Source organism: Salmo trutta, chromosome 6, assembly GCF_901001165.1.
Source record: "Salmo trutta chromosome 6, fSalTru1.1, whole genome shotgun sequence".
Taxonomy (NCBI): Eukaryota; Metazoa; Chordata; class Actinopteri; order Salmoniformes; family Salmonidae; genus Salmo; species Salmo trutta.
Genome location: NC_042962.1, coordinates 51,329,566 through 51,355,208, shown reverse-complemented (window position 1 = coordinate 51,355,208; position 25,643 = coordinate 51,329,566). Strand labels below are relative to the sequence as shown.

General features: G+C 44.5%; 2 protein-coding genes across 2 annotated transcripts; one reads left to right on the top strand and one right to left on the bottom strand.

Moving 5' to 3' along the window:
* Positions 1–3,717: 3,717 nt before the first annotated feature.
* Positions 3,718–11,967, top strand: LOC115196212 (fibronectin type III domain-containing protein 3B). Its single transcript, XM_029756838.1, has 3 exons — positions 3,718–3,909; positions 5,668–5,795; positions 6,589–11,967. Exons 2-3 carry the CDS (start codon positions 5,730–5,732, stop codon positions 6,898–6,900), a joined length of 378 nt encoding a protein of 125 aa, XP_029612698.1. The 5' UTR covers positions 3,718–3,909; positions 5,668–5,729; the 3' UTR covers positions 6,901–11,967.
* Positions 11,968–17,472: 5,505 nt separating this feature from the next.
* Positions 17,473–19,809, bottom strand: LOC115195229 (growth hormone secretagogue receptor type 1-like). Its single transcript, XM_029755009.1, has 2 exons — positions 18,927–19,809; positions 17,473–18,415 (listed from the first exon to the last, which is right to left on the bottom strand). The coding sequence occupies exons 1-2, from the start codon at positions 19,774–19,776 to the stop codon at positions 18,102–18,104; spliced, it is 1,164 nt and encodes a 387-aa protein (XP_029610869.1). The 5' UTR covers positions 19,777–19,809; the 3' UTR covers positions 17,473–18,101.
* Between the last annotated feature and the right edge of the window lie 5,834 nt (positions 19,810–25,643).

Below are 25,643 nucleotides of genomic sequence, written 5' to 3'. Positions count from 1 at the left end.
AAACAGAAATTTGCATCCTGTAGCACAAACTCAAAAAAGTTCTGGGACACTGTAAAGTCCATGGAGAATAAGAGTACGTCCTCCCAGCTGCCCACTGCACTGAGGCTAGGAAACACTGTCACCACCGATAAATCCACTATAATTGAGAATTTCAATAAGCATTTTTCTACGGCTGGCCATGCTTTCCACCTGGCTACCCCTACCCCGGCCAACAGCCCTGCACCCCCCACAGCAACTCGCCCAAGCCTTCCCCATTTCTCCTTCTCCCAAATCCAGTCAGCTGATGTTCTGAAAGAGCTGCAAAATCTGAAAGTTATCTGCTGAAATTGTTGCAACCCCTATTACTAGCCTGTTTAACCTCTCTTTCGTATCGTCTGAGATTCCCAAAGATTGGAAAGCTTCCGCGGTCATCCCCCTCTTCAAAGGGGGAGACACTCTAGACCCAAACTGCTACAGACCTATATCTATCCTACCCTGTCTTTCTAAGGTCTTCGAAAGCCAAGTTACCGACCATTTCGAATCCCACCGTACCTTCTCCGCTATGCAATCTGGTTTCAGAGCTGGTCATGGGTGCACCTCAGCCACACTCAAGGTCCTAAACAACATCATAACCGCCATCGATAAGAGACATTACTGTGCAGCCGTATTCATCGACCTGGCCAAGGCTTTCGACTCTGTCAATCACCACATTCTTATTGGCAGACTCGACAGCCTTGGTTTCTCAAATGATTGCCTCGCCTGGTTTACCAACTACTTCTCAGACAGAGTTCAGTGTGTCAAATCGGAGGGCCTGTTGTCCGGACCTCTGGCAGTCTCTATGGGGGTGCCACAGGGTTCAATTCTCGGGCCGACTCTCTTCTCTGTATACATCAATGATGTCGCTCTTGCTGCTGGTGATTATCTGATCCACCTCTACACAGACGACACCATTCTGTATACTTCTGGCCCTTCTTTGGACACTTTGTTAACTAACCTCCAGACGAGCTTCAATGCCATTCAACTCTCTTTCCATGGCCTCCAACTGCTCTTAAATGCAAGTAAAACTAAATGCATGCTCTTTAACTGATCGCTGCCCGCACTTGCCCGCCCATCCAGCATCACTACTCTGGACGGTTCCGACTTAGAATAACTACAACTACAACTACCTAGGTACCTAGTTACACTGTAAATGCTCCTTCGAGACTCACATTAAGCATCTCCAATCCAAATTTAAATCTAGAATCGGCTTCCTATTTCGCAACAAAGCCTCCTTTACTCATGCTGCCAAACATACCCTCGTAAAACTGACCATCCTACCGATCCTTGACTTCGGTGATGTCATTTACAAAATAGCCTCCAACACTCTACTCAACAAATTGGATGCAGTCTATCACAGTGCCATCCGTTTTGTCACCAAAGCCCCATATACTACCCACCACTGCGACCTGTACACTCTCGTTGGCTGGCCCTTGCTTCATACTCTTCGCCAAGCCCACTGGCTCCAGGTCATCTACAAGTCTTTGCTAGGTAATGCCCTGCCTTATCTCAGCTCACTGGTCACCATAGCAACACCCACCCGTAGCACGCGCTCCAGCAGGTATATTTCACTGGTCATCCCCAAAGCCTATTCCTACTTTAGCTCCCTTTCCTTCTAGTTCTCTGCTGCCAATGACTGGAACAAACTGCAAAAATCACTGAAGCTGGAGACTCATATCTCCCTCACTAACTTTAAGCACCAGCTGTCAGAGCAGCTCACAGATTACTGTACCTGTACATAGCCCATCTGTAAATAGCCCATCCAACTACCTCATCCCCATACTGTATTTATTTATCTTGCTCCTTTGCACCCCAGTATCTCTACTTACACATTCATCTTCCGCACATCTTTCACTCCAGTGTTTAATTGCTATATTGTAATTACTTCGCCACCATGACCTATTTATTGCCTTACCTCCCTTATCCTACCTTATTTGCACACACTGTACATAGACCTTTTCTATTGTATTATTGACTGTATGTTTATGTATCCCATGTGTAACTCTGTGTTGTTGTATGTGTCGAACTGCTTTGCTTTGTCTTGGCCAGGTCACAGTTGTAAATGAGAGCTTGTTCTCAACTAGCCTCCCTGGTTAAATACAGGTGAAATAAAATAAATGAAGATGCAGTGAAAGAAGTACACCCCCACCTCTGTCTCCCCCTCTCTCTTCTTATCGTCATGTTTCCAGACCTGTCTCTCGCTGCTTTTATTTTTGTCCATTTGAAGCTCGGAGCGTGTAGCCACCCTTCCTCCTACATACACACATAGAGAGAGAGTTGTTCTGCCTTTTGTAGCCCATCATAGCTGGTGTTGGTGTTTTGTTAGGCTTTTGATGGGGGTGTAATGCTATGTAATGTTCTCAGAGTGTGTGTTTGTGTACCTGCTATGTAATGTTCTCAGTGTGTGTTGTGTACCTGCTGTGTAATGTTCTCAGAGTGTGTGTTGTGTATCTGCTGTGTAATGTTCTCAGAGTGTGTGTTGTGTATCTGCTATGTAATGTTCTCAGAGTGTGTGTTTGTGTACCTGCTATGTAATGTTCTCAGTGTGTGTTGTGTACCTGCTGTGTAATGTTCTCAGAGTGTGTGTTGTGTATCTGCTATGTAATGTTCTCAGAGTGTGTGTTGTGTATTTGCTATGTAATGTTCTCAGAGTGTGTGTTGTGTACCTGCTGTGTAATGTTCTCAGAGTGTGTGTTGTGTATCTGCTGTGTAATGTTCTCAGAGTGTGTGTTGTGTATCTGCTGTGTAATGTTCTCAGAGTGTGTGTTGTGTATCTGCTGTGTAATGTTCTCAGAGTGTGTGTTGTGTATCTGCTATGTAATGTTCTCAGAGTGTGTGTTGTTTATTTCAGGCTAAGTGGTGTGTTAATTGTTAGTCCCTGGTTGTGCCAAACTGCCTTGCCAAAACTACCCTGGGTCATAACTCATCATTTACACACACACACACACACACACACACACACACACACACACACACACACACACACACACACACACACACACACACACACACACACACACACACACGGTCTGCCAGCACTGATGATTATGGAAATGTCCTGAGAGTAAAAACAGAATGTTTCGTTGGGCAGAGATGGACTTGTCCTGTTTACCGGATTAACTGGTCCCACTGCATATATGCAATAAAGAGAACATAACAACAGTTGATATACCCTAAAAGAAGTGTGTGTGCGTGCGCGCATCACTCCCCTACCATACAGGCTTCAGGTGAAGTTATGTCTGTCACTATCAGACGCTTAGCGGAAGCTCTCTATCTCTCTCATTCTCTCTATCCCTCCCTCCCTCCTTACCCATCGACCTCTTTATCTCTTTCCACTGCCTTCTCTCTTTATGAGAGCCTGCTTTCATCATGTTATTGGACTCCTTATTGTTCTCTCTCTTTCTCTCTTCCTCTGTCTCTATTGCTCCCTTTCTCTCTCTCTCTCTCTTTCCTTCTTTCTTTCTTTCTTTCTTTCTTTCTCTCTCTCTTTCTCTCTTTCTTTCTCTCTCTCTCTCTCTCTTTCTCTCTCTCTCTCTTTTCTTTCTTTCTTTCTTTCTTTCTTTCTCTCTCTCTCTCTCTCTCTCTCTTTTCTTTCTTTCTTTCTTTCTCTCTCTCCCTTTTCTTTCTTTCTTTCTCTCTCTCTCTCTCTCTCTCTCTCTCTTTTCTTTCTTTCTTTCTTTCTCTTCCTCTCTCTCTCCTAACCTCTCAACCTTGTCTTTCTGTCCAGGTTTGTGTGTATCTACAGAGGTCCCAGTCATACTTACAAGGTGCAGCGCCTGACAGAGTCCACCAGTTACCGGTTCAGGATCCAGGCATGTAGTGACGCAGGGGAGGGACCCTTCTCAGACACGCATACCTTCTCTACCACCAAGACTGTACCCTCCGCACTCAAAGGTAAGGCTGTGTGTCTGTCTGACGGTGCGTGGGTTTCCGTCACAGGAGGCTGCTGAGGGGAGGACGGCTCATAATAATGGCTGGAATGGAGTGAGAGGAATGATATATCAACCACATGGAAACCATGTGTTTGATACCATTCCGTTTATTCCGATGCAACCACTACTAAACTCGGCAAAAAAAGAAACGTCCCTTATTCAGGACCCTGTCTTTCAAAGATAATTAGTAAAAATCCAGATAACTTCACAGATCTTCATTGTAAAGGGTTTTAACACGGATTCCCGTGCTTGTTCAATGAACCATAAACAATAAATGAACACGCACCTGTGAAACGGTCGTAAAGACACTAACAGCTTACAGACAGTAGGCAATTAAGGTCACAGTTATGAAAACTTAGGACACTAAAGAGGCCTTTCTACTGACTCTACTGACCAAAAGAAAGATGCCCAGGGTCCCTGCTCATCTGCATGAACGTCCCTTAGGCATGCTGCAAGGATGCATGAGGACTGCAGATGTGGCCAGGGCAATAAATTGCACTGTACTGTGAGACGCCTAAGACAGCGCTACAGGGAGACAGGACGGACAGCAGATCGTCCTCGCAGTGGCAGACCACGTCTAACACAACCTGCACAGGATCGGTACATCCAAACATCACACCCGCGGGACAGGTACAGGATGGCAACAACAACTGCCCGAGTTACACCAGGAACGCACAATACCTCCATCAGTGCTCATACTGTCCGCAATAAGCTGAGAGAGGCAGGACTGAGGGCTTGTAGGCCTGTTGTAAGGCAGGTCCTCACCAGACATCACCGGCAACAACGTCGCTTATGGACACAAACCCACCATCGCTGGACCAGACAGGACTGGCAAAAAGTGCTCTTCACTGACGAGTCACGGTTTTGTCTCACCAGGGGTGATGTTCGGATTCGCGTTTATCGTCAAAGGAATGAGCGTTACACCGAGGCCTGTACTCTGGAGCGGGATCGATTTGGAGGTGGAGGGTCCGTCATGGTCTGGGGCGGTGTGTCACAGCATCATCGGACTGAGCTTGTTGTCTGAGCTTGTTGTCATTGCAGGCAATCTCAACGCTGTGCATTACAGGGAAGACATCCTCCTCCCTCATGTGGTACCCTTCCTGCAGGCTCATCCTGACATGACCCTCCAGCATGACAATGCCACCAGCCATACTGCTCTTCTGTGAGTGATTTCCTGCAAGACAGGAATGTCAGTGTTCTGCCATGGCCAGCGAAGAGCCCGGATCTCAATCCCATTGAGCACGTCTGGGACCTGTTGGATCGGAGGGTGAGGGCTAGGGCCATTCCCCCCAGAAATGTCCGGGAACTTGCAGGTGCCTTGGTGGAAGAGTGGGGTAACATCTCTCAGCAAGAACTGGCAAATCTGGTGCAGTCCATGAGGAGGAGATGCACTGCAGTACTTAATGCAGCTGGTGGCCACACCAGATACTGACTGTTACTTTTGACCCCCCCTTTGTTCAGGGACACATTATTCCATTTCTGTTAGTCACATATCTGTGGAACTTGTTCAGTTTATGTTTCAGTTGTTGAATCTTGTTATGTTCATACAAATATTTACACATGTTAAGTTTGCTGAAAATAAGCGCAGTTGACAGTGCGAGGACGTTTCTTTTTTTGCTGAGTTTATGAGTCATCCTCCCAAATGAAGGTGTCATCAGCCGCCTGTGGTTTCCGTGTGTTTATGACATTGTTTGTGACAATGTGTCCTGTCTGCCTACAGCTCCCAGAGTGCACCAGCTGGAAGGGAATGTGTGTGAGGTCACCTGGGAGACCATTCCACCAATGAGAGGCGACCGTGTCAACTACATCCTGCAGGTGCTGGTTGGACGAGAGTCAGAGTACAAACAGGTAACACACACACACACACAATTCATGTGAGGATAGCTGTATAGAAACATTTGGGTTGAATGCATTCAGTTATGCAACTGACTAGCTATCCCGTTTCCCTTGTCTTCCATGTACTCTTTCATGTACTGTGGTGACAGCAGAGTTAAGTGAAGGCAGTGTTAATGACTATTACAGCTCCGAGACCACTGACATTTAACAGTGTCTGCTGCCAATGGAACTTTATGGAAACTCAATATGGTTGTCAATATACACACACACACAATCACACTTGCCCTTTTGGCAGTCGAACAGCTCTTCAGGCGAATGAGTATTGAAAAGCACATTAAAAAACACACACATATCTGATGTGTTAGTGAAGAGTTTTGTGGTACTTATCTCCAGTTAAGTTTTGTTCTTGTTGATCTAGCGAGCAGTTGGAGGCAGAAGGTGTGTGTGTGTGTGTGTGTGTGTGTGTGTGTGTGTGTGTGTGTGTGTGTGTGTGTGTGTGTGTGTGTGTCCTAAGTGGTTCTTGAGGTAGTTAAATCCCTTCTGTACAGAGGCAGTGTTGATAATGTTAACCAGAAAATAGCTTCTGTAGCCTCTTTCATGCACTGATTGGATTTCACTAATGTAGAATAGCAGCAGGGGGACTGTTAAGAGTCAATAATAACACACACACACACTCTGAGCATTAATCTGTTTGGTCTGAATCAATTTGTTGTTGTTGATGAGGTCACAAAGTACTTTCTAAATCAACGTTCTCTCTTTCTTTCGCTCTTTCTTTCTCTCTTTCTCTCTCTCACTCTCTCTCCAGGTGTTTAAGGGAGAAGAGAGTGCCTTCCAAATCACCGGGCTCCAAGGCAACACCGACTACCGTTTCCGTGTGTGCGCCTGCCGCCGTTGCCAGGATACCAACCAGGAACTCTGTGGCCCTCTAAGCCCCTCCTCCCTGTTCACCCTGCGTCGTCAGGAGCAACAGTGCCTGGGGGAGACAAGCGCCGTGGAGACTGTGAAAGGGGCGGGGATAATATCCAGCGATGAGCGCTTTGCGGCGGTCGTGGTGTGTGTGTTCGCCGGTGTCTCCATCCTCATGGCCTGTCTGCTACAATACTTCTTCATGAAGTGAGGGAATGAATCGGCAACAGGATAGAAAAGAGAAAACAAAGCGATAGCGAAAGAAAACGAGCATCTACTCAAGAAAGGAAAGAAAACAAACACTTGAGAATCAAGTGCAGGATAGAAAGAGAAAAAAAAACGAGAGAGGAAACAGACTTCAAACGAAACAGACCTGAGCTGTACTTCAGTTATTCTACCGCGACGTTGTAGTCCACATATCTCTCTCCTCTCTCCTCTCTCTCTTTCCCTCTCTCTCGCTCGCTCGCTTTCTCTGTTTCTCTTGTCATTGTTAGTTTGGTCTCTCTATCTTATGTAATGGATGTATTTTGGAGGGAAGCTGTTCGTGGCCAAAACAAACAAACTGATAACCAAGCATTAGCCAGCCAGGAGCCCAGCGAAGCTCCTCAATGACCCTGCATGACATTATTTTGTATCTTTTTAAACCTAATAGACAAAGTGTATTTTTCTTCATATTTCTTTACGGTCAATTCCTTACTTTACTGTGTCTGTGTCTTATTTGCGCTGTTCGCTGCAGTCTTTTGTAGTTTTTTTCCATTATGCCATTTTGAAATGTAGTTCTAAAGCTTTAGCCATGTATCCATCAATATCTGTTACCTTGTCTATTATAGGCCAAATCATGCAATCTTGACGCACAGATGCACACACAGACACAGACACACAGAAACACATACACACACAGGCACACATGCAGATGCACAGCGAGACAAACACACACACACACACACACACACACACACACACACACACACATGCACAGAGAGACAGAAACACACACTCAGATGCCTTCTCTTCTGTATTCTTTATTCAGCTACCAAAGCGATGCCATTGTTAAAAAATGCTGCTATCCTGTTTCGTTATATCTAAGAAAGAATGGATTTAGTTACCTAATATATACAATCTATATCAAATATATCTAAGATAGATCTACCTATCTATATCTGTAGGGGCGATGCTATGATGTAATATAAGAAGTGTAGAGGTCTGAATGACAGAGAGAAAGAGGAGGGATCCAGGTAGATGTTGCCTTTTAACCACAGATCTAGGACCAGCTTTCTCTCCCCTGAAGCTAACCTAAACCATTAGGAGTGGGAAATGCAAAGCTGACTTTAGATCAGTTTAGGGCAAGGTTGTAAAACCAGGCTCCTGGAGGGCCACACACCTGGCCATATCTAGCCAATCAGCAACACCAGTTGATCAATTTAGTTTGAGGTTGATAAAAACATGATGACACTTTGACCTGTGAGAACTGGACCTGACACCCCTGGTCTAGGGATAACCTGGTATATTCCAGTGGGAGTGGTTTAGTGAATTATAATGTGTATTCTAGGTGCTCATCTGCAGATCTGAGGTCAGTTCAGTAGGCAGTCCCCACTGTCGAATGTAGAGGTTACTGAAGTAACCTTTTATCCAACCCCCCGCCCCCACTCAACCCTCATATCTATTCATACCCTTCTTTTTTCTCTGCCCCCTCTCTCTTTTTCTATCCCTCCGCCATTCTCAGTACGTCTCCCTTCCCTCCCTCATTCCTTCCCTCTCTCCATCTCTCTAATTAATGCTGTAATCATCCCTCTCTCTCTCTCTCTAAGCTGTGCTTCGCTCCTACTCGTCAGTTAGCAGAGCCTTTAACTGCTCCAACACCTTTGCCAAAGTCGACGGGAAAGTTACGCTACAATTTCTCTATTGGTTTCTATACCTTTATTTATATACAATAGAATATTTGCATACAGTACTTTACAAGCCAATTACAGTGCAATCTTTTCAGTTATTTATTGTTTAAAAAATTAAAATTAAGAGACAAATGTAAGTGTAGTTATAAATGTACTAATTAGTTTTTTTCTCTCGTAGCATGTTATATTGTTATTATGATCATTTTTCCTGTTTTTTTTTATTTTATTGGATGTTATTTTAGATGTTTGATTTAAGGCCAGCATTTCGTACTCTCAGCAGCCAATTACATATCTCATTTATTCTCTTACAGTTGTTGGGAAAACCTGTAGTTGTTTCATTATTCTGTATGCCGTTTTAACATGTTAACCAAATGTCTGCCCTTGTCATGTCCTCTCTGACACACAGAACTGGCTCGTATCCATAACCACGTGACCATCACGTCATAACACCAATAATAATAGCTTTAGAATTGTTATGGATGTCATGATGTCCCGGTTATGACCAGCCCGTGTGGTTTTCTGTATGCATTAAGAGATGTAGCAAACCGTTAGCCAGGTTATATTGGTATAGATTTTAGACAGCAGGAGCGAACACACAAAGTGTCTTCAGAAACGTTCCATTTCCTGATATTGAGGTTATGCTGGCGTCTGTATTAGGATTTAAGCAGAGGCACGGCGTACCGTACAACTCTGAGGGGGCACTGGTGGTTTAATAATGTACACTCTTAGAGAAAAGGGTTCCAAAAGGGTTCTTCGGCTGTCGCCATAGGAGGACCCTTTTGGGTTCCACGTCGAACCCTCCAATGGGGACAGTCGAAGAACCCTTTCATGCTCGAGGTAGCACCTTTTTTTCCAGAGAGTGTATGAAGGTACACTGTTGGTTAAATAAGGTATGAAGGTACTCTTTAAGTTACTGTAACCGGTGCTTGAAGAGGACGGCAGAAGGTGGTGGTACTGACCTTAATTCTACCGTTTGAGGAGGTATTCTATAAGAGTTGCCATTATTCAGACGGTATGACGAGACTTGAAGACTCAGGTTAGCTCTGCATGGCTAATGCCCTAGGCTTTAGTTCCAGGGGTTAACACAGTCTCGGGACGCCGTACAGTGCCCCCTCAGTGCCCCCTGTGAAGGTGCGTGGTGTCTCGGGGAGTCAGAAAAATAGTTGCCTTAATTTGTCGTTTATACTGCCTAATGTTATAGATTAAGACGTGTTTGATATCATATCTGTTTGGATTATTTCTGCCAAAGTCGAGGCTTGTTGTCATGCTATTTTACTTTGCGCGTGTGTGTGACACACACACACACACACACACACACACACACACACACGTTCCTTTCAACGTTATCTTCGTTCTAAAGGGTTCCTTGATGTTCCCTCTGTGACCACACAGCATTATTATTACTGTCACATTATTATCCTCTTAAAAAAGAAAGATAACTTGATCTGTGATTTACGCTTCGTTCATATTTTTAGTATTTTTATTTTTATGTTTATTTTTTTTTGGGAAAGCTAAATGTATTAAATGTTCCATTGTTAAATATACTACCCCTTTATTGAGTCTTAACACGCTGATTTCACACTGAAAAAGGTCAAAAGACTACAACAATCAAAGCAGGATTTCAGTCAGACCGATGAGGATGATTATGATGAGGAATACTTTTCCAAGCTTGTCGTCGTATAAAGAGCCTTCGTGATTATTTTCTGTCCAGTATTTTGCTTAGAATTGATAGTCAGTGCAGAGTTATTATACGTATAGAGATGTAGTATTGACGCTAAAATTAGGCAAGCACAACTAACAGATTATATGAAGCACTTTTAAAGCGGTAGACCCTTGGCCCACAGGATAACTATCTATCCTGTGAGAACCATGATGCTTTTCATCAGACAGCTTCTTGTTTTGATACCAGACACACAGCTGCCCGACCGGGCACTCTGTTACATTGGCATTACTATGTCGCCTGCAGTTTTGACTACGTCATTGTTGTGACTTGAGTCGTTTGGCACTGTTGGGTCATTTGGTGTTGCTGTGTCATACAGCGTTACTATGTCATCTGACGTGACTTTGTCATGTTGTGTCCGTCTGTCCTGTTCACCTGTCTCAGTTAGAAAGAAGACTGTTGATATGTCCTGTTGTGTTAAATCTCCTCCAAGGCTTTTACAGCCAAATCATTCCCGAAGTTGTGTTAAATCTCCCCCAAGCCTTTTACAGCCAAATCATTCCCGAAGTTGTGTTAAATCTCCCCCAAGCCTTTTACAGCCAAATCATTCCCGAAGTTGTGTTAAATCTCCCCCAAGCCTTTTACAGCCAAATCATTCCCGAAGTTGTGTTAAATCTCCCCCAAGCCTTTTACAGCCAAATCATTCCCGAAGTTGTGTTAAATCTCCCCCAAGCCTTTTACAGCCAAATCATTCCCGAAGTTGTGTTAAATCTCCCCCAAGCCTTTTACAGCCAAATCATTCTCGAAGTTGTGTTAAATCTTCCCCAAGCCTTTTACAGCCAAGTAATTCCTGACATTGTGTTAAATCTGCCCCAAGCCTTTTACAGCCAAGTCATTCCTCATGCCTAGGAACAGGAGTTTTCCTTAACCATGTGAATTGACCAGGATGGTTAGGACACATGGTCACGAAATACTCCTGTCCATACTCCCTAATAATGCCTAATGTTATAGGCTAAGGTTAGGATAATGGTAGGCCAATGTTAGGCCTGTGATATCACCAATGTTGACCCAATGTTCCCTAAAGGTTTTTGGCTAATATTCTCTCAAGCCTTTGGCTATTGTTTTTCCAGGCTTGGACCAGTGGCTACTTGTCTGTGTGAGCAGGGTACACCCTGTAAGATTTGTATTTAGGCAAATCTTTAGACCCTTCTGGCCCTGCTGATCTAGTGGGTCCTGAACAAAACAGATACTTCTGCCCAGCAACCCAGCATCTGTGCCTTCTGATTGGTAACTTTTTTTTTTGTCAGATTAATAAAAATAAAAAAATGAAACGGAAAATACGGATTTTTACGGATTTTGAATATGAGAGATTGGAGATTGAATGGGTAACAGTCCCAGATTAATGTATGAAGACTTGTATGTATTAAACATTTTTTTATTAGTCAAACAAAAACAAACCAACAACATATTTGTACCTCACACTTATCAAAACAAACATTCCAATGTTGTCATGGGCTACGATTTGAAAGAAAAAAAGAAAATCATACATTTCTACTACTTTGTATTGTAAATGTTAGACTATTTCATATGCATTATATAAAATAAACCGCCATATCAATTTTAATGTATAGATTTTGCAAATACTACCCTCTGTATGTAAGACCTAACTGTATCGGTAGCCTGTGTTATATAATATATTTATGCCCAATAAATGTTCCATTTTTTCTGACCTTGACTGAAATCTCTTGTTTTGTGTGTCATAGTTTATTGTTTGATTTCCTATTCATACATTGGTTATGTGATATGCTTTGTGGTAGTAGGTAGTCTATATAAAGGTTAGAGAGGTGGACTAGGTTTGCTTGTTCAAATCCCGGGCAATTAAAAAGTGAATTAGCAACCGCAGGGCTGCTGGTTAGATCCCAAGTGCCATTTCTTGCAGTTGGTCCCTTTGCAAGGCAGCAGAACTGCTCTAGGGGCCCAGTACTGGGACTGACCTTGTGCCTGTCAATGTGTGTGTGATGCGGGTGAGTGCTTGCTTGCGTGCTGTGTGTGCATGGAGGAAAGTGTCTGTGATGAGATAGTCAGGCAGTCAGACTCAACAGGGGACTGGTATTTATCACCGTCGTCACAACACTGTCTCAATAAGGAATAAGAGAAAAACATTATAGAAGATAACTTTATTGTCCATTGTCCACAGGGAACCACAAATGTGTCAATTCCCCATCAGGGACACACTCTGAGAGGTTGGAGCACCGGGTCAGCCACAGTACGGCACCCCTGGAGCAATTTAGCTCAAAGGCACACTGGTGTCTTCAATGTTCATTTGAATTCATGTCCCATGTAACGTCGATGTGAGTTCATATCTGACTGAGAGCTAGAGGACATTTACCCGAGGTTTGGTTTATCTGTAGATAGACGTATCAGATACACGCTCTTTATTGTAAACAATAAACAATGGGCTCGCTCCAACATAATTCTTCTCCTAATAAAAAAGGTTGGATGCTGTATCGTAATAAATTTAACCAATAAAGAGTTAACTAGACAGGAATCCATATGGAATAGTGTAATTTGGCTCTGGTCACTGTAGTGCACGATACACAGTGCCTTTGGAAAGTATTCAGACCGCTTGACTTTTTCCACATTTTGTTACGTTACAGCCTTATTCTAAAATGGATTAAATAAATAGAAAATCCTCAGCAATCTACACACAAAACCCCATAATGACAAAGCGAAAACAGGTTTTTAAAAATGTTTGCTAATTTATTATATATAAAAAACTGAAATACCTTATTTACTTAAGTACGAAGACCTTTTGCTATGATACTCGAAATTGAGCTCAGGGGCATCCTGTTTACATTGATCATCCTTGAGATGTTTCTACAACTTGATTGGAGTTCACCTGTGGTAAATTCAATTGACTGGACATGATTTGGAAAGGCACACACCTGTCTATAAGGTCCCACAGTTGACAGTGCATATCAAAGATAAAACCAAGCCATGAGGTCGAAAGAATTGTCCATAGAGCTCCGAGACAGGATTGTGTCGAGGCACAGATCTGAGGAAGAGTACCATAGAATTTCTGCAACATTGAAGGTCCCCAAGAACACAGTGGCCTCCATCATTCTTAAATGGAAGAAGTTTGGAACCACCAAGACTCTTCCTAGAGCTGGCTGCCCGACGGAAGCCACTCCTCAGTAAAAGGCACATGACAGCCTGCTTGGAGTTTGCCAAAAGGCACCTAAAGACTCTCAGACCATGAGAGTCTGATGAAACCAAGATTGAACTCTGGCCTGAATGCCAAGCGACACATCTGGAGGAAACCTGGCACCATCCCTACGGTGAAGCATGGTGGTGGCAGCATCATGCTGTGGGGATGTTTTTCAGCGGCAGAGATTGGGAGACTAATCAGGATCGAGGCAAAGATGAACCGAGCATGAACCGAGCAAAGTACAGAATAAATAACAATTCAATCAATTTTAGGATAAGGCTGTAACCTAACAAAATTTTGAAAAAGTCAAGGGGTCTGAATACTTTCTGAAGGCACTGTAGGGAATAAGGTATCATTTGAGGTACAGCCAGACATAAATCACATCTATAATCCAGCCGACGCTGTGAAAAAATGCAACCTTCACATTCAGTTTTAGGGCGAATCTCCTATTTAATGGGCACTATAACCCTGGCTGAACCGTGTGTGTCTGAAGAAGAGACCAGCGGAGAGGAGAGATGCACAAAAGCACATGCAGCCTCTTCTTCGACACTCACTGATTTGTGCAGGAACATTGCCATCGATCCTCTCTCTCTCTCTCTTTGTCTTTCTATCTCTCTTTACCTTTCTCTTCTCTCTCAGCCTTCCTCTCACGTTCTGTCTCTCTCTGTCTCTCCCTCTCTCCCCTCCGTGTCTCAGTGTGTGTTTGTTTGAGTGTGTGTGCATGCGCCTGTGTCCAGCAATAGCTTGTGATTTACTCCCCAGCTGCCTCGATAGCATCTCACTGGATAACAGGAGGCATTAAATCACAGAGAAAAAATGATCCCTCCTGTCTCTGAGACACACACACTGCATCTCACAAGTGATGCAGAGTAACTCATTGACTTTTTCTATATCTATAATTTCTGAATCAATCTTTTCTCAAGTGCTCTCTTACTTCCAAGTTCCTCTCTCTCTGACTCATCTTTACCTCATTCATTCATTTCTCCACTCCTCATATTCTATGTACCACCATCAATGTCTTTCTCACTTTCCTTCTTCCTCTTTCCATCCCTCATTTCTCTCCCAGACCTCTTTCTTTGCCTCTCTCCTCCTGTCCTCACTTATAGGACTTTTTGATCAGGCAACTCAGAAAGCCTCAGATGTGACAGAAGGATCCTTTGAACATAGCTTGAAGATGGTTGTCCCTTGTTACCACAGCTATAATGTCAAAATTGTCTATGTTGTACAAATTCATGAAAACAAAAATGTACTTTTCAGTCTTAAATTAAGGTTAGGGTTAGGCATAAGGTTAGCAGTGCGGTAAAGGTTACAGTTATGTTTAAATTCGATTTTAAGAAGAGAAATTGTAGAAATAGGTGGGGTGTAGCCATAATTATGACTTTGTGGCTGTGGGAACTAGTGACGACCTTTGAGGATGGGTGGCTTTGAGGCTGCCTGACTTCAAGGGACTGAGACGAGAAGAAAGCAGAGAAGGTGAGAGAATATGGGGGAGAGGTGAGGACGACATCTGTGTGTTTGTAGGCTACCTGTGTGTGCACTTCTCAGTCATGACAGAATTATACTGCTTATGTCTGAAATAAAAAAAATGACACGTAAACAATGTTGAATCATTTTTATCTCTCGGAATGAGTTCAGACCAAGTTGCAACCTGATGATATGGATCAATATTAAAATACATACAGTGTTTTCTTCCATTATAGTTTGTACAGGCATAGTACAGATTATTATAGCGGTACAAACATGGATACATAGTCAAGCGTTACATTAATTTGGGCTGAAGCGCCATGTCTGTAGTTACAATTCCACGTTTTAAGTATTTTTCCAGGCGATGTTTGTAGTTCATATTTGCGGATTGTTTCTGTAGTCCTTACTTGTCGTCTTTATGTCCATATCCAGCCTGGTCTCATAGACTAGACGTAACATTGTAAATTAAAATTTGGGACACTCAAATTAGTATGATATGGTACGTTTTTTATGGTTACTCAAGACAAAAATGAAATACAGTGCATTCAGAAAATATTCAGTTCCCTTGACTTCTCCCCCCCCAAAAAAAATTACATTACAGCTTTATTCTAAAATGGATTTATTAAATGTTTTTTTTTATTACATTTCTGCAGCATTGAAGGTCCCCACAAACAGTGGCCTCAATCATTCTTAAATGGAATAAGTTTGGAACCACTAAGACTCTTCCTAGAAGGGCCTTGGTCAGGGAGGTGACCAAGAGCCCGATGGTCACTCTGACTGAGCTCCGGAGTTCCTCTGTGGAGATGGGAGAACCTTCCAGAAGGAACACCATCTCTGCAGCACTCCACCAATCAGGCCTTTATGGTAGAGTGGCCAGACGGAAGCCACTCCTCAGTAAAAGGCACATGACAGCCCGCTTGGAGTTTGCCAAAAGGCACCTAAAGGACTCTCAGACCATGAGAAACAAGATTCTCTGGTCTGATGAAACCAAGATTGAACTCTTTGGCCTGAATGCCAAGCGTCACGTCTGGAGGAAACCTAGCACCATCCCTACGGTGAAGCATGGTAGTGGCAGCATCATGCTGTGGGAATGTTTTTCAGCAACAGGGACTGGGAGACTAGTCAGGATCGAGGGAAAGATGAATGGAGTAAAGTATAGAGATCCTTGATGAAAACCTGCTCCAGAACACTCAGGACCTCAGACTGGGGTGAAGGTTCACCTTCCAACAGGACAACGACCCTAAGTACACAGCTAAGACAACACAGGAGTGGCTTCTGGACAAGTCTCTGAATGTCCTTGAGTGGCCCAGCCAGAGCCCGGACTTGAACCAGATCGAACATCTCTGGAGAGAACTGAAAATAGCTGTGTAGCGACGCTCCCCATCCAACCTGCAGAAAACAATGGGTGAAACTCCCCAAATACAGGTGTGCCAAGCTTGTAGCGTCATACCCAAGAAGACTTGAGTCTGTAATCGCTGCCAAAGGTGCTTCAACAAAGTACTGAGTAAAGGTTCTGACTACATATGGAAATGTGAAATTTTAGTTTTTTATTTGTAATAAATTAGCAGAAATGTCTAAAAACCTGCTTTTGATTTGTCATTATGGGGTATTGTGTGTAGATTGATGATGAAAAAACCCCAGATTTAATCAATTTTAGAATAAGGCGGTAATGTAACAAAATGTGGAAAAAGTCAAGGGGCCTGAATACTTTCCAAATGCACCGTAGGTGGATGGGTAGGTATATAATGCAGATGTCTGGTAACCCAAAGGTTGCGAGTTCAAATCTCAACTTTAGCATATTAGCAACTTTTCAACTACTTACTACTTTTTAGGTACTATGCAACTACTTACCATTTTAGCTAACCCTTCTCCTAAGCCTAACCTTAACCCTTTTAGCTAACCCTTCCCCTAACCTTACCCCTTTTAGCTAACCCTTCCCCTAACCTTACCCCTTTTAGCTAACCCTTCCCCTAACCCTAACCCTAACCCTTTAACCTAACTCCTAAACGTAACCCTAACCTTAACCCCTACCCTAGCTAATGTTTGCCACCTAGCTACAATTCGTTATGTATTATACGTTTTGCAGATTCGTAACATATTGTACATTTAGCAAATTTGTAACATATAATACGAATTCTAGTTCATAACATATATGAAATGGATGATGGACATCCACAAATTAATACATACCATATGAAACGTAACATATTATACTAAATGGAGAGTCTCGGATTTATGTACAGAATAATACGAAATGCTCTGAGACCAGGTTGCCATATCAGAATTCTGGAGTCCAAGGCAGTGGCTGCTTTGTAAGTAGGATAAGCCAAGACTAATACCAATCAGATTGAACTGTTACTAAGCTGCTATTTACAGAGTAAGGCTGGCGGTATAATTAGCCTACTGTACATGCTATCATAGCAAAACACTGTTACCTATATGTACACACACAGACACACACCAACACACACAGTCACTCACCATAAACACATACACACACACCCCAACACACGCCGTCACTCACCATAAACACACCCACCCCAGCACACCCAGTCACTCAACATAAACAAACACACACACAGAACTTCAGTCCCTCTCTCTCAGGGTACAGAGAAGTGCATCACGGTCTACAGTGCTTTTCTTTGTCATCCAGAATACAGTTCACATATTAATTAAGGCAAGTGTAATAACTCTTTTGGTTTGCGTGTGTTGCATGTGTGATTTGTAGAAAATGCATATGTGTCCGTTTCAAAAGCTGTTTAATAGTTTTTGTTGCTAATGGTGTGCTTCTTTTTGGGTGACAGGAATGCCTTGTTTTATAAATAGTTTATAAAACATCTTCTCAAACAGCATTGTCTGTCTTTGCCGGGCGGGTTGTGACATCAAAGCAACAGTCTCGTTCAGAGTCCTCGAGGCTAATATAATTAATATGTTCAACGCAAGGCCAGGGCGGACTGATCAAATTTCAATCAATAATCAACGTCCGTGGACGTTATGTGTAAGCCGGTGCTCACTTGGATAAGGACCAATTCATCCTTGATGGTCCATAATGGTGCCTGTTTGAATTTGATCAACCAGGGAAAGCAGTGGTCACTGATGAGAAACACAAGATGAGGTTGATCACAACAACTACATATCAAAATCAGAGAAGTATATATCTAGCGCCCATTCACCCTCCAAACTGGCTACAGTCACAGGCTAACAGTAGACTCTGTCCAGGCAGGTGAACTCTCTCCTTTGACAGTGCTTGCCGTTCTCCCTCTGGGTGGTTGAGTCTCCTGCAGACCAAACAGTTGGGCAGCAGCTGACCGGTACTTCCTAGACATGGTGTTATAGAGGACAGGGTTGATGGCAGCCGAGAGATAGAAGAGGACAGTGGAAACAAGGGAGCAGTACTGGGTGAAGAGAGACCAGAGAGGAGAGGAGCCCTCGGAGGAATGGGACATAAGGTAACGATGCAAGTGGAAAGGCAGCCAGCATAGGACGAAGGCAAAGACCACTACAGCTGGAGAGAGAGAGAGGTAGAGGGGAGACAGATAATAAATGTTTGCAACATTGGATTTCTCATTTTATGCTAATAATAATAGTGAGGGGGGAGTGGGAAGGGGTAATTGAGGGAGGAGGGGAGGCACATACAATTAATTCCAACCATAAAACTTTAAATGCAAACATCAGTAATCAGTTTTTTTTCAGAGAGAGAAATAGGAGAGAGGGGTATGATGGGGAAACTACAGTTATGCCTAATTAAATGACCTTGGTAAAGCTTTACAAGACTGGCTGTTATCATGGTTACTAGGTTACTTTGCTGAGTGAAGAAACGTATACACAGCCTATATCTACAGTATCTGCATTATCCTTGTCTTATTACAATGTTTGATTGATTTAATGCTATCAAACAATTTTTTTTTAAATGTCTCCAATTCTGTGCCTTTTTAAAATATTATAAACATCCATATCTCAATTATGCCGTGCTTAAGACATAGTTTTGAATATGAGCAACATGTATTGCACCCTACCTAACATCTTGACGGTCTGTCTGTTGCTCTTGTCCCTGTGTGCTACGTTAGCTCCAATATTGTTCTCTCTCCGTCTCTTCCACAACCTTCGTCCAATCAAACTGTACACCACAGTCAAACAAAACACCGGCAGGAAGAAAAACACAGAGCTAACCAACGCCATGGCGGCTAGAAGCCCAGACTCAACCGCGTACTGGGTGGGTTTACACTCGCTAGTGTCTATCTCTGTCTGTCCTTCCGTCCCACCAGCAGTCACAGAGTTTCCCGCCGCTGGGCGAGTCTCGTGCTCCACTCCCACCAGAACGAAGACAGGTCCCGCGCTCAACAGCGACACGAGCCAGAGAAAGAGGATGAGCGCACGGACGCGTCGCTTGGTGACCAGGCGTTTGGCGCGAAGTGGGAAGCAGATGGCCAGGTACCTCTCCACCGACAGAGCGGTTATATTCAAAATGGTTGAATAAGTACAGCACTCACTAACGAACTGAAACAGCTTACAGAATGTATCTCCAAATATCCATGGCCTGTACTTCCATAACCGATACACATCAGGGGGCATACAGAGGAATATCAACAAGTCTGAGACAGCCATGCTACATAAATAGAGGTTAGTGGTTGTTCTCATGTCTCTGTACTTAGACACGACCAGTATAGTCATTACATTCCCGGTCACTCCCGCTAGGAACAGGAGAGTACAGGTGATGGTGATTCCCATTAGAACGGGGATGGGGAAGAGGTTTTCGGGGGGCACGGGACCCCGGTAGCTCCCGTTAAAGTAGTAGTTCCAGTAGTTATCCTCCCAGCTGCAGTTAACGGGAGAGAGACAGTCAGTTCGGTTGGGCCAGGAGCGCATGCTGCCAGCGGGTCATTCACGCGGCTGGAGGTTCTCCTTGGGGCGGCTGGCGCGCTCCTCGTCTCCGCATGTCCTCTATTCCTCTGAGTGCGTGTGTGTGCGTGCGCGCCGCGTGATGCGTAAAGGATCTTATGGTTTTACCAACAGGAGTTAAGCTACGAGTCCTCCTCTATTTTAGAACAGTCATGCACTGGAGCAATAAAACACACCTTCCCATCTTGTCTTCCATTTACAAAATGATTTGACTTGTAAGAAATAAAGTATAGCCTTTGAATGTTATTAAATATATCACAAGCTAAAATACATGTCTGAAGAAAGAAAATAATACTCGATCGTCCTTTGAGCGCATTGTACAAAAGTATCAAACAAATATGAATAGGATCTGATATTCCTTTTCCTCTGGTATTGATAGGCATATATATTGGTCTAAATCACATAGATGCACTTTTGATGAACGAGTAAAGACGACCTTCTAAAACAACATCCTCCAAAAAATGTCCCTCTCTTGCTCTGTCCCCTTCATGCGCTCTTATGCGTCAGATGAAAACACGGTAACCTAGACTGATGGTGAGTCACAGTCAGGGTTTGGTGATGTGACACTGGAAAGTTACTCAGCCAAGAGAAATGGGAAACAACAAAAACATCCAAACAACATCAACATCCTCTATGAGTCTGTGACATTGAATATTATGGTTTCAGAAACGCAGTCCACATTTCTCTCTCTTTCTCTCTCTCTCTCTCTCTCTGGAGCCTCCATATAAGATCAATCGATTGATGTCCTCCTCTGTGATTTGATGAGAAATCTCTAAAGAGAAAAAACTACGTTTTTAAATATGGCACATTCACACATCACACACATTCTCTAGTTTGTCTCATCATTGAATGGAGCAGAAACAACTGTCACAACGAAAAACTCAGAGAGGGTGAGAGAGAGAGAGAAGGAGGGAGGGAGGGGGTCCTACTGGTAGCCCTAGCTTAGACCTAGCACGCCACCTAATGGTTAAAGCAAAGCCGGCATGTGTGTGTTCTCGTGTGTGTTTGTGTATGTGCGTGTTTGTGTTTGTGCGTGTGGCCAACAGTATGGCCAGATTATGACACACACACACACACAGAAAGAGAGAGCGAGAAAGTGGTCGACATATAGAGCAATAGAGAGAGAAGACACCTCAGATGACAGAAGTCCTGAGGTCTGATCACAGCAACAGTCAGTGACCTATCAACTTTTCACTGCAACAGGTACTCAGTCTGTGTGCGTGTATGTGTGTGTCTCACCTCTTTCTATTACTTTTTTTCTACTTCTCTGTCTCTAGTAGCTACATTAACCAACAAAGACTAGCAATGATCGTGATACGTGGTTTTACTACTTTACTACTTTAGCTGTATTCATTAATTGTATGTCGCTCTGGATAAGAGCATCTGCAAAATTATTCAAATGTGAAAATGTAAAATGTAAGTCTTCCTCTAGCATCATTCTCACAGGGTGTGGCGTAGCGTCCAGGTCAAAGTCTCAGTCATAAACACACACACACACACGCACGCACGCACACACACACACACACACACACACACACACACACACACACACACACACACACACACACACACATAAACATATGCACATACATAGATACACACAACACACACACATACACACGACACGTGCACTTGAGATACAGTCTGTGTATATAGTGAGGAGACCAATGTGCAGATTCAACCACAAAATGGAGGGAGATATTCACTTGTAGGGTGGATAGGATAGGTGTGTGTCTGTGTGTGTGTGCGCAGGGGCGGTAAATGGCCACCCAATTCTCATTGGGTCGGAGCGCTGTCAATCTGGCTCAGATTGGAGAGAAAAGACGGTGCATTTGTTCTGGCAGTACAGCATGCTGGCTTTAGAGCCATGCGGACGCCTTGGAGCAAGTGAAGGCTGTGATTGGCTGGCTGGCTTTAGGCCTATGGCGAGTGAATCTGCAGTGAACACTGAACAGCACAACTTCTCTCAGTTGAGTTGACTAAAGCAGTGCAGAGGTAGAAAATTGTTAGGTAACTGGTATTTGACTTCACAGGAAACTAAACTTGAGTTTTTAATCTCGCTGCTGAGCTAGTGCGTAGCAGCAAATTGCAGTATGGCATGCGTTTGTCCTAGATAGAATGTTATGTATGTCCCTTATCGACTGAGGTGAATGAAGCTACTAACACGACTCAGGATATGACCCAGATGCAGACACACGAGACGGAAGTTTCAATATACAGAGTAGTTTATTAAAACAACAAGAGACAGGCAAATCGCAGGTCGAGAACAGGCATAGGTTCAAACCAGGTCCGAGTCTGATAGGTACAGGGTGGCAGGCAGGCTCAGGGTGAGGACAGGCAGAAGTTTGTAAACCAGGTCAGTGTCAGAAAGGTACAAGATGGAAGGCAGGCTCAGGGTCAGGGCAGGCAGAATAGGTCGGAACCAGAAGAACTAGAAAACAGGGATTAGAGAGAACAGGAGTATGGGAAGGAGGAGACAGCGGGCTGTGAGACAGAGGTTTAATCCTTGATACATGAAAAGTGGGATGTATACAGAGGGTGTGGGTCAACAGAAGACGAACAGCAGAGGGGCTAAGAATCTTAGAGATGGGGAAAGGGCCGATAAAACGGGGGGAAGTTTGCGGGACTCCACCCGGAGGGGCAGATCCCAAGTGGACAGCCATATCCTCTGGCCGAGATTATAACTGGGAGCCAGGGTCTGGTGGCGGTCCGCCTGTCGTTGATACCTGGAGGTGGTCTTGAGAAGAGTAGACTGGGCTCTCTTCCAGGTACGGTGACAGCGGCGGACGAACATCTGGGCCAAGGTAATGCTGACCTCTTCTTCTTGCTCAGGGAAGAGCGGGGGCTAATAACCCATCGAACACTCGAAAGGCGAGAGACCAGTGGCTGAGCAGGGTAGGGTAGTGGGGTATGCGGAGACGAGGCAACAACGAGTTGTCTCCAGGTCCTGATTAGCTCGCTCCGACTGGCCATTAGACTGGGGGAGAAACCAAGAGGACAGGCTGGCCGGCGACCCAATGAGTGTGCAGAACGCCTTCCAGAACCAGGACGAGAACTGAGGACCACGGTCGGATACCATGTCCACCGGAAATCCATGGATCCGGAAGACGTGTTGCACCATGAGCTGGGTCTCCTTGGCTGAGGGTAGCTTGGGGAGGGGAATGAAATGGGCAGCTTTGAAAACCTGTTCACCACTGGAAGGATAGTGGTGTTGCCATCAGATGGAGGGAGACCAGTGACGAAGTCCAGGGATAGATGTGACCAGGGACGGTGAGGGACAGGAAGTGGTTGAAGCAGGCCAGCCGGAGCATGCCGAGGAGTCTTATTCTGAGCACAGACAGTGCAGGTGGCGACGAACGCAGAGAAATCAGGAACCATGGTGGGCAACCAAAAGCGTTGTCGCACAAAGGCCTGCGTCTGAAGGGAGTCAGGGTGGCAGGCAAGCCTTTGAGGAATGAGCCCATTTCAGGACCGGGGAGCGGGCAGCGTCTGGGACAAACATCCGGTTAGTTGGGCCCCCCCACCCCCAGCCGCTAGAAACGAGGTAGGAAGGATGGTCTCGGGGCCCGAGGGTGTAGCAGCGGGGCTATAGCGGCGTGAAAGCGCATCTAGCTTAACATTCTTGAACCCCGGGCGGTAGGAGATGGTAAAGTTGAACCAAGACTAAAGCAGGGCCCATCGAGCTTGGCTGGAGTTGAGATATTCCAGGTTCTTGTGATCCGTCCACACAATGAATGGATGTTCCCGCCCCCTCTAACCAGTGCCTCCACTCCTCCAACGCCGTCTTCACCGCAGTAGTTCTCGATAGTTCATAATTCCTCTCTGTGGTGTTAAGACGATGGGAAAATAAGGCGTAGGGATGCAGCTTTAGGTCCAGGGCAGAACGCTGGGACAGGACAGCCCCCACTCCGACGTCCGAAGCGTCGACCTCCACCATGAACTGACGGGACGGGGCCAGATGGATTAAGAGTCAGATAGGTATAGGACGGCAGGCAGGCTCGGGGTCAGGAAAGGTAGAATAGGCCAAAACCGGAAGAACACTAAAACAGGGACTTGAGAGAACAGGAGTACGGGAAAAAACACGCTTACGAGACAAGACGAACTGGCGAAAGCCAAACAGAAAACACAGGAATAAATGTGCAGGGAAAATGGGCGACACCTGGAAGGGGGTGGATACAAGTAGTTCCTTCAGTAAGTATTCATACCCCTTAACTTATTCCACATTTTGTTGTGTTATAGCCTGAATTCAAAATTGATTAAATATTTTTATTTTCTCACCCTGTCACTGTCACGACTTCTACCGAAGGTGGCTCCTCTTCCTGTTTGGGCGGCGCTCGCCGGTCGTCGTCGCCAGTCTACTAGCTGCCACCGATCCCTTTTCCTCTTCGTTTGGTGTTGTCTTTCTTGTGTTTCACCTGTTTCTTGTCTGGGTTCATTAGTGGGGTATTTAGTCCCGCCCTACCAGTTTGGGTTCGTGCGGGATTGTTTTGTTTTCCCTGTCGTGGTTTTGGGTTGCGTTTAATGTCTTTGGCTATATTCGACAGGTGTACGTTTCTGGACTGTGTTCCGGACCTTTTGTGTGGACTGCTCATTCTGGTCCTGTGCCTGTTTATTTTGAGGACTCTGGAATAAATGCTTTCTCTGTATATTTAGTCTCCTGCGCCTGACTTCACCCCCCCCACCTCTCATAGGGAGAGCTAACAGTCACACCCTGATCTGTTTCACCTGTCTTTGTGCTTGTCTCCATCCCCCTCCAGGAGTCTCTAATCTTCCCCATTATCCCCAGTGTATTTATACCCGTGTTCTTTGTTTGTCTGTTTCCAGTTCGTTTTGTTTTGTGAAACCTATCAGCGTTTGTGAAACCTCCTGTCTGTTCTTCCCAGTGTCATGACGTTGGCCTGTGGGTAAGGTTTATGACCCCCACCCCCATAAATACCTTTCTCCCTTCCCTCTCTCTGACTCTACTGAAGGACTCTTGAATAGCCTTTGTTAAACATAGAGAGTCTGGGAACATCAAACAAGTGGGGGGAAGGAACCATATTTCGGTAATTGAACCAGTTGAAAATATGCGTTGGTACTTAATGAATATGATTGTAACGATTGCAGTAGTGGGTGTGGAGTCAGGCGCAGGAAACAGGAGTAGTTGCTAACGGGCTTTTAATGAATTGCACCGTAAAAGAAAAGTACACCCACGAAAACACAACTGGGTGTGATCCAACAAACACAATGATCCAATAACACGTACCACTGCATAAACAACAGTGGACAACAGAAAGTAAGCCCGCACACAGAACAGGTGGGGAAACGGGCTTAAATACTCAACTAAACACTAATCATACACAGGTGCAAACAATCAAGACAAAACCAACAGAAAAGGGAAAAAGGGATCGGTGGCAGCTAGTAGGCCGGTGACGACGACCGCCGAGCGCCACCCGAACAGGGAGAGGAGTCACCCTCGGCAGGAGTCGTGACAATGATGTCAGTTCGGTTGTCATCTGAGACATTATGACTGATGACAGGACGACATAAACTGTATCTGGGAAAGTCTACACATTCTAGTTATCAGATTCACATGGAATTGTTGTGCAATTTAATGTTTGAATATGAAACTATTTGTGAAAAGATTAAATGTAATTTTAGCTTCCAAATGAGAGAATTGGGTTTTCATAAGGTTAGAGCCCTGCTCAATCAGTGGCCCGCCCCTGTGAAGAGACATGGGTTATAAACTATGAAACACACCCTTCTCTCCCCCCACTATATAAGCCCTTGACGAAAATGTAACCTTCTGTTCCGAGGACGATAGGACGACGGTCCATACGTTAAAAAGGACTAAC